The sequence below is a fragment of the Portunus trituberculatus genome, chromosome 37 (genome assembly GCF_017591435.1).
Source record: "Portunus trituberculatus isolate SZX2019 chromosome 37, ASM1759143v1, whole genome shotgun sequence".
NCBI lineage: Eukaryota > Metazoa > Arthropoda > Malacostraca > Decapoda > Portunidae > Portunus > Portunus trituberculatus.
Window position 1 is genome coordinate 26,401,982 of NC_059291.1, and position 10,000 is coordinate 26,411,981.

Sequence of the window (10,000 nt, forward strand, 5' to 3'; positions counted from 1 at the left end):
AATTTTCTTTTTTTTTAGTAACTACTAAATACGGACCTTAATCTCATGAAAACCCAAACATTACATTAGGTTAGGTTAGTAGCTTTTTAATCAATAAATTCTAAGTAACCGATAAGAAAGACAAACAGCACGTTTCATTATCTCAGTGGCCTTTTAAAACAGTCGTAATGAAAACAAAAATAAAAGAAGTACTGTTTGAGAATCCAAGGCAATGACCTGTCACACACCCTTTTTATCTTCTTTCTCCAGCACTATGAACCTGTGAGAGACAGCAGAAGACGACGAACCATGCAATAGGTACATTTCTTTTCTCTCATCATTTTTATTAACATATCTACTTGACTGACGTAGCAGATAAGACATTGACGGTGCCGGTGGTGGTTTAAAATGTATATAAAGTATGCTACCTCGCACCCTATCACAATATCAGAGCAGTCTACTCCCCCTTTGAGCACCGGGGCGAAAATGGAGAGGTGCACGATACAGGCGGTGGTGGTGGTGATAGCGGCGGTGTGGCTTGGAGCGGCACAGGCGACAGTTTACCAGGATTGCGGTAGGTTGGGCTTTTCATGAGACTAAGGTCCATATTTAGTAACGCTTTGTTCTCTCACCACGACTGTTTTCCAAGGCCATAGAAATTAATAGTGTTTCTCCAGTTAATAATGCAGAAATCTTGTCACTCTGCTTCTATAATCATAAAGATACATTAAAAAACTCGTTGAAATTTAAATAGTCTTTTGAAATATTGGAGGTGAAGCGCAGAGGTATTTGAGAATGTGAGCCTAACTGTGCCTATCTTTTAATATGAAAGCTGTTTTACTTTTTATTATATATGAATATTGTTATCTATTTATCAGTGTTCTTACTTTTATATTTTCTACCTTTTTTCCATTATTTACTCATTTTATGTTTTTGGTCCGTTGACAGTTACTTTATTCTTTTGAGAGGAAGAGTAGGTATCACAATGGCTTCTCTATGCCAGGATTATGTGGAAATGTCTATAAATCATTTGCAAACGTTTGAAAAGCAGTTTGCAAATATTTGGGGAACATTTTAGAAACGTTTGAGAAGTATCCACTCATTCATCCATCTATTCATATAGCCACTCTTCCATCCAACCATCTATCTATCTGTCCTCTTATTTTTCCCTCTCTCCACTCATTGATTCATTCATCTAACCTTTCATCCATCAATCTACGTATTCATCTTTCTATCCGCTCATCCATTCCTTCCTCCCTCCATCCACCCACATTATCACTCGTAGTACATCCACACATGAAAATGGTTTCCGAACTGTTTTATAAACCGTTTGGTAACAATTTTGACAACATTACGTATTTAAAAACAGTAGATACTTCCTATACGAGTAGCAGGAAGCCAAGAACACACCCTCTACTCTCTTTCCTTGGTAACGGTGAGTTGTTCCCTCCTCGCAGGTTCCACGGCGGATATTCATGAGTTCTCGTTGTCGTATTGCGAGGTGCCGCCTTGCATCGTGCACCGCCCCAGCAACTATGACGTCAACATCACTTTCACGCCAAGTAAGGCTCTGATGAGTGCTTCTGCTCTCACAAGGGACTTGATTCCTTGCCAGCTGATGTGTCCAGTGATGTCCAGTGGTTATGTACTGCTCTTAATTCCATTGTTTTCATAATCTAATTTTTTTTTTCATCTTGGAAAATTTAGCTTTTGTAAGTTTTTTTGCTTTGTTCTTTAAGGGAAGTTTTTATTTTATTTTTTTTTTTATGTACGGTATTATAAAACGTTTTCTTTTTGCATGGTCTTCTTAACACATGACACTAAAAAATAACATTAGATACATAAAAAAACCAATAGATATTAGATTAAGGGAACACACACACACACACACACACACACACACACACACACACACACACACACACACACACACACACACACACACACACACACACACACACACACACACACACACAGAGGAAATGAAAACCTACACCAAAAGACTACACGCCTTGTCTCCGCCATTGTAAGCACCATAGGCAAACTTGAAAACACTCTTCGCTTATTCCTGTCTTTTTCAACCCTCTCTAATGCTGTCCCGTCACCACAGTGCAGCTTCCGGTGACTCACAGCTGGACACCATCATCATAGCCACCCTCACTTCTTACCTCCCACTAACAGTATACGAATGAAAGCATCAAAGACCTAACAATGTCTTTTTCTTTTCTTTTTTCTAACGTTCTCTCACGCTACCGTCTCCCGCAGCTTCCGCCGCCTCAGAGCTGGAGACCATCATCATAGCCACCATCTCTGGCGTCGACTTCCCTTGGCCAGGCCCCGAAGGTTGCTCCCAGCTAGAGAATGACGTCTGCCCCCTTCAGATCGGCCACAAGTATAAGTACAGCGCCTTCATGCCAGTACTGGTGGAGTACCCGGCCGTAAGTAGCCTGCCTACGTACTGTACTGCAAATTGTCCATGTTTTTATTCTACGTCAGATCTTTCATGCTCTCTTCACTTTTTGGGGCTCTTTATGAATAAAAAGAGTAAAAGAATAAGGAAAATAAATAAGTTCAGGTAAGATATGATGCAAGTATAAAAAGAGAAAAATACCAATTGTCATAGCGTCATAGCTTGATAAAAGTGTTTGGTTCAAGTTTCAAGCATACAGTTTCAAAAAGATACCACTGACACCAACACGAGTTCAAAGTTTGACTGTAGTTTTATATCGCTCAATTTAAATCTTTGTCTCCCGGATGGAACAGTACTCGTCACACCCCTAACATTGAGAGGTGATCACGAGACAAAAACTAAATAAATATGCCTAACCTCTTTTTCAGAGTTTCCCAATAACTCACCACTAACAACTAAAAGAGCGAAAATATGCACAGAAAAAGAAAAAAAATTAAGACTCGAGACTCCTTAATTTCTATAACCTAACACACACACACACACACACACACACACACACACACACACACACACACACACACACACACACACATCACAAGCGGCAAAACTGTAGTACAATTCCTCATAAAAAATTATCCATTTATTCCTTCTTTCCCACCAGATCTCCGTGGTGGTGCAGTGGAAGCTGAAGGATGAGAACGACGTGATCCACTTCTGCGCTATGTTTCCCATCACCATTGTCTGAGGCAGCGAGAGGCATCTTCCCCTAACTAACCCTACAAACCTCAACTCCCCTACGACGCCTCAAGCCACCTCCAGCATCTAGCTCCTTTATACTTACATACGTCTTGTCCAGCATTGTTTTTAGTCCTCATACAGCCCCGGCGCCGCGTTCATACTTCTTAACGCACTCTACTAGAAGTTACTGTGATTTTCAAGAGTTGTATGCTTCTAGTGTTGGTTTAACATGGCTTTATGCATCTTCAATTGGCGGTTATGATAATAGTAATAGTAATGATAATTATGATAATGATAATAATAGAATATAAGAAAAACAGACTAATGATCTCTGTAGTCTTTAAAAATAAGGCTAATGAGAGAGAGAGAGAGAGAGAGAGAGAGAGAGAGAGAGAGAGAGAGAGAGAGAGAGAGAGAGAGACTGGTAGGAGTACTAATAATAAAATGAACTGCCCGCCAATCAGTCAGTCAGTCGTCCTTTCAGCTTCATTCAATAGGTAAAGTGACATAGAAACTACAATTATTAAACATTTACTATGTATAACCACATGTATTTGTATATTTGTATGTTAATCCTCCCAGGTATCAGACATGCATTAGTTGAGTCATTCTTTAAACACACAAGCTAAACACTACTCATATTTAGTCGTGTTAATTAAGAGTGCTTGATGCTTTGGTTCCTTCTTTGCCTTCTGATAGTGAATGGAAAAATGGTCATTGCATTAGTGATACGTTAAAAAATGTAGGTGGCGTTGTTTTCATGACGTGATAATAAAGGTTGTGGTGTGGCGGTATTACTCGAACACATACACATACACACACACACACACACACACACACACACACACACACACGTAGTGTAGTGGTTAGCACGCTCGACTCACAATCGAGAAGGCCAGGTTCGAGTCTCGGCGCGGCGAGGCAAATGGGCAAGCAGTAAATAGGTACGGGATGTAACTCGAGGGTTTGTGGCTTCGCTTTCCCGGTGTGTGGAGTGTGTTGTGGTCTCAGTCTTACCCGAAAATCAGTCTATGAGCTCTGAGCTCGCTCCGTAATGGGGAAGACTGGCTGGGTGACCAGTAGGCGACCGTGGTGAATTACACACACACACACACACACACACACACACACACACACACACACAAGCCAGAGGACCGAGGTTCGATTCCCCGGCCGAGTGGAGATATTTGAGTGTGTCTTCTTTCACGTGTAGCCCCTGTTCACCTAGCAGTGAGTAGGTACGGGATGTAAATCGAGGAGTTGTGACCTTGTTGTCCCGGTGTGTGGTGTGTGCCTGGTCTCAGGCCTATCCGAAGATCGGAAATAATGAGCTCTGAGCTCGTTCCGTAGGGCAACGTCTGGCTGTCTCGTCAGAGACTGCAGCAGATCAAACAGTGAATCACACACACACACACACACACACACACACACACACACACACACACACACATACATTCTCATTCATTACCTTTCTTTTTAGGTAAGGTTGATGTGCATTCCTCGGTCACTTCCTCGGATCAGGGCATAATGAGTCGAAGCAGGGCAGGGCAGGGCAGGGTTAGGGAGGAGAGGGCTGGACATGGAGAGGCAGGCAAGGTATGGGCCGAGGATTTCATACAGGTTCCTTGGCTGGGGTGATTCTCTGCTGCTCTCACCATTCAGTCTTGACAGAAAAGGTAAGCATAGACTATCACAGGGAGCAGAGCAGAGAGGAATGTACGTAGGGTGAAGGTTGTATTGGCAAACACGCCAGACAACAAAACAAAAGACATTGCATGAAATATAGTGGATATAAATGCATATATAATGAAATAAGAAGAATGGAGAACAAAACAACAACAACATACAAGTGATTTGATCAGGTTCCGAGTGAAACAAGAAATAAAGGAAATCAATTTGAGAAAAAAAAATCAAGGCTGACTCAAGAAATGTGAAAAAATAAGAGATGTAAGTAAAGTAAAGATATAAAACAAGACCATACTTATATACATGAAACAATAGAAATAGATAAATTATTGATAAATAATAACAACACACGCCATCTTTGCATTAAAACCAACAAAGGAAAATCAAAACAAAGAGGGATTCTAAATTTTGGAGGGCCGGGACGCTGGTGCTGCATGGCGCGCGGAGGAATGCTGGCGGTGAGGTGTGACCATCATGGGGCGGCAGACTTGGAGACACAAGTGCTGCCTTACATAAGACACTCACACTTACACAAAAGAGATCCTGGAGGTGAAGTAAATAAATGGATAAATAAGTCTACGATGTGTGTGGTAATTTTTCATCTACATACTGTTCCTTCCACAGTAAAATGTTCCGCCAACAATTTTATTGTTTTGTCAATGACTTATGAACAAATGACCACCTTTATACACGACATCATACTATCATACATCGCTTTACCTTACAACTTACACTTTATAATACTTATTTGACTTTATTGGCCATATTACACAATTTTTTTTTTTTTATCGAGATGTTTCAACCTATACATTTCACTTCACCAGTCCTTTCGTCTTGTACTGATCTACTCTACAGTTACGTGCCTACAGTCTCCACTACATTAGCATACTGAATGTACTACAATAGCATGTCATTTCAAGTATCAGTCTACCAGGAAAGTAGCAGCGGCGGCACACTGGGTCTGGGAGCAGCACACACCGATGAGCATATGTGTGTGCTTCCTGGGTGGCGGTGCGAAGCCTGACATCATAACCAACACCAAGATGAGTGTGGCGTGAAGTGACAGCAAGTGTTTGGGTCAACGACACATACTGTTTGTGTAGCAAAGTGTGCATTGTCTACTGGACCGCAGGAGGCCATGAGAGCGGCGAAAGTTGGGTATTGAGGGTGATGGAGTGGGTGTGGTATGGTGGTGTGATGGCGTGCCGGGGGAGGGGTTGGGTGTAGTTAGTGGTTAGCCGCTCGACGCTTCAAGGAACCACAGCTGGTGTCGTGTCTCAGGTTAAAAAATAGTAAAGTCAGCGTTACATTTAAAATTATTTGGTTATTCTCTGGAACACTTAACTGCTGTAGCTACACATTAAAAATAAACATGATCTTTTTATTATGCTTAGGACACACAAAACACGAGTGACACATACATGACATACACGCACATACAGACACACACACGAGTCACATAATGTAGTAAGTACTCCTGCTGGTCCTCTATCAAAGGTTGGGGGAGGGGAGGGTGTCATATATATATATTTGGTCAGTACATTTGAACATTATGATGACACGTCTTGCTGAGGAAACAAATGAAGTGTTGGGAGGAAACTGAAGACACTAAGCAACAGCAGCAGCAGTAGTACATAGCATCATCAGCCTGGGGTGTTGAGCTGAGCCTAGCACACTGTGACAACACCTGTGGACACTGAATGAGACGGAGGAGAAATTAACACGACAATCTCAAGCTGTGGAACTTCCGTCTGTCTCGCTTTCCCTCATCTGCCACCTCTCTGCCTCAACTTCACTCCTCTAACGAATGTGACAGAAATTCCTCCTCCTAGCTTTTTGTTTCCAGTTGTTTGGACGCCAGAATGATGGAGTTCATTTGTTAAAGATGGTTTTATACATTTTTTTTATATTCCGCCACGTTTTGGTGAAGAACAGCGGTGAATACACGTAACACAGGGACTTACATGAATAGGGAGACTCGATGAAGCTGTTACAACACACACACACACACACACACACACACACACACACACACACACACACACACACACACACACACACACACACCTGAGAAGCATTCCTAAAATACCCACCACCTGATGTCCTCGCATACCTAATGGTCTAACTCCTTCTTTCCTCTATTACACTTTACTCCCTTGATTTCTTCCTCCGTTATGCTCTATCCTCTCCCCTGCTCCCACCAGGTGTCCTCGCACTTGTAACGGCTCCACCTCACTAAGCCTGCCTCTTTCCTGTGGTATTCTCTCTTACTTTCTATTTCAAACGTGGTAGATACATTACTCGATCTCAATATGGATTCCGTTTAATGATGAAAGTTTTCCTATCTGTGCTCACCTGCTTGAATGATGCCGTTACCTGTGACACGACTTTTTTTCCATTTCGTTATCTGGCACAGTGTAAAGAACGAGAAATAAAGAAAAGAAATGAAGAAATAATATGAACACGAATGAACCAAACCGGGAAAAAAGAAAGAAAAAAGGAAAGAGTTTAACAATATGAACAAATCTACCAAGCAAACAGCAAAAAAACAAGTAACGGGAAAGGAAAAGAAAAGTGGAAAGAATAGAAAAAAGAAAAGAAAAAGCTTAATGTCAATATCACCTATGAGTTATTAATTAGTTCGGCTGCGATGGAAATGAAAGGCTGAAATGAAATATAAATCCTATTATTTCAAAGCCTTCATCTTTTCCTCTTCCTCCTTCCTCCGCCTCTTCTGTTTCTCTTCTCTCCTGTCTGCTCGTCCTCCTTCCTCCTTTATCTTCGTTCTTTCCTATCTTCTTCTTCTTATTATTATTATTATTTTCCTTCCTGATTCTTCCTCCCTCCTGCTCGTCCTTCCTCCTCCTCCTCCTTTTCTTCTTTTCTCTTTCCTCATTTTACCTCTCCTTGTCTCTTCCCTTCACCGAGCTGGTCTCCCAAAACACGAACACGCACGCACACACACACACACACACACACACACACACACACACACACACACACACACACACACACACACACTGTACAATACACAAGGACACACGAACGTACACACACATATAATTCTCCATAATTCGCTTTCACATGAAGTTCTTTATTAGAAAATCTCCCACCCCACTAATTATGTATTACGTATATGTACAGTCTTTACACATTCATAATTATGTATATATGAATGAGTTAAATGTATACTCTCCGGTCCTTATTATTACTATATATATGTATACTGTTTATATATGTATTGTTTCATAATTCAATTTGTCTCATAGTAGCTACACATTCCAGATTTGCAAATATATGTAGATGTTTATATTTTCTACTTCGATTTTTCTTACCAGTCTAATTATTATTATTTTTATTTTTTCTGTCGTTTCTTTTTGACTACTGCCTTGTTTTTGTTTATATATTTTTTTCTTTTGTTTTCTATTTCTGTTGATTTCTCTTATGATCATTGTTGGAGATGATGAAGTGTGTGAAATGTTGTGTTAACGATGATACGTGTGCCGTGTGGGAAGTGACTCCGTGTTTTATGTTAAAGAAGTGAGGGTTGTGTGTAAGTATGGAAAAACTGTTTTTTCGCGGTGTGTGTGTGTGTGTATGTAATTCACTGTTTGATCTGCTGCAGTCTCTGACGAGACAGCCAGACGTTACCCTACGGAACGAGCTCAGAGCTCATTATTTCCGATCTTGGGATAGGTCTGAGACCAGGCACACACCACACACCGGGACAACTCCTCGATTTACATCCCGTACCTACTCACTGCTAGGTGAACAGGGGCTACACGTGAAAGGAGACACACCCAAATATCTCCACCTGGCCGGGGAATCGAACCCCGGTCATCTGGCTTGTGAAGCCAGCGCTCTAACCACCGAGCTACCGGACCGTGTGTGTGTGTGTGTGTGTGTGTGTGTGTGTTTATTCACCTGCAATCGTCTGTTGGTCACCTAGCTAGTCGTTCCCCCTACGGAAAGAGCGCACAGCTCCTCGTATTGACCGATCTTCGGGTAGAGCTGAGAACAGCCCTCGAGTTACATGCCGTACTTACTGCCAGGTGAAAAAGAGCTTACACACACTCATTTAAGAAGCTTGCCCATTAGCCTTGCCTCACCCGGGATTCGAACACACAATGTGTGTGTGTGTGTGTGTGTGTGTGTGTGTGTGTGTGTGTGTGTGTGTGTGTGTGTGTGTGTGTAAGTATTTTTTTGCTTGTCTAATGTACCCTCTCAATACACACACACACACACACACACACACACACACACACACACACACACACACAAGAAAGTAAAAAGTGAATGTTAGTTATATCACAATGAATCTTGCAAACATGATAAAATAGTTTGATCTTTGTGGTGGTGCAGTCCACTGTTTTACACACACCCACACCCCCACACACTCACACACACATTTAGTTAGTTTATTGACACGCAGCACACAGGCCGTCCCGATGAGTCTGTTACAAGTTTCTCCTGCTGGTGGCGCCGGCGGGGAGCCTCACTCAGCCTAATTGAACCTCTTCAGTGTTGTGACGTTTTCATATTTATTCTACTTACTATTTGGTGGTTTTATACAGCTTCATAAACTTATGTGGGGATCAAAATAGTGAAAACTCCGGCCATTAATCTTCTGACCTCCATAGACCTTTCCTGATGTAAACAAAATCGTCTAATCGTACCCAAACCTCAAGGTAGAAAATGTGTCTCAGTTCTGAAAGGGTCAACTCAACCAAAACTAACCTAATATATCTAAACTGAAACTAATCTAAGCTAACTTATTCTAACTTAATCCAGCACACTCATATTGTACGCAAACTTAACCTGACTAAACCCCTCCAAAACAAACTTAACCTCTTCAGTACCATAACGCGTTTCAATATTCCTTCCGGTGATTATTTTGTGATTTTATACAGCTTCAGAAACTCATGTTGGGGGATTAAAATAGTGGCCATTAATCCTTTGATCTCCATAGATCCTTCCTAATAGCAGTAAAAATGGTCTAATCACACACAAAACTCAAGGTAAAAAAGTATCCCAGTACTGAAGGGGTTAACCTTACATATGCTAACGTAAACCTAAAGCAACCTAAACTAACCAAGTCATACAATTAAACCTAACCAAACCTGACCTAACTCAACTTAACATAACATACACTAAACTATAACCGAAGCCAACATAACATATCACAAT

The 10,000-nt window shown here is 41.4% G+C and overlaps 1 protein-coding gene and 1 long non-coding RNA gene across 2 annotated transcripts in view; one reads left to right on the plus strand and one right to left on the minus strand.

Annotated features, from left to right (window-relative positions):
- Positions 1–425: 425 nt before the first annotated feature.
- LOC123514365 (NPC intracellular cholesterol transporter 2-like) lies at positions 426–3,799 on the plus strand. The gene is made up of 4 exons (XM_045272236.1): positions 426–553; positions 1,437–1,541; positions 2,245–2,417; positions 3,051–3,799. Exons 1-4 carry the CDS (start codon positions 466–468, stop codon positions 3,132–3,134), a joined length of 450 nt encoding a protein of 149 aa, XP_045128171.1. The 5' UTR covers positions 426–465; the 3' UTR covers positions 3,135–3,799.
- Positions 3,800–5,397: 1,598 nt separating this feature from the next.
- Positions 5,398–10,000, minus strand: part of LOC123514266 — a 5,475-nt gene continuing 872 nt past the window's right edge. Inside the window, exons 1-2 of the long non-coding RNA XR_006677551.1 lie at positions 9,057–10,000; positions 5,398–6,880 (exon numbers count right to left, since the gene is read on the minus strand). The exon at positions 9,057–10,000 is cut by the window's right edge and continues 872 nt beyond it. This is a non-coding gene — a long non-coding RNA (uncharacterized LOC123514266). The remainder of the gene's footprint in view (positions 6,881–9,056) is intronic.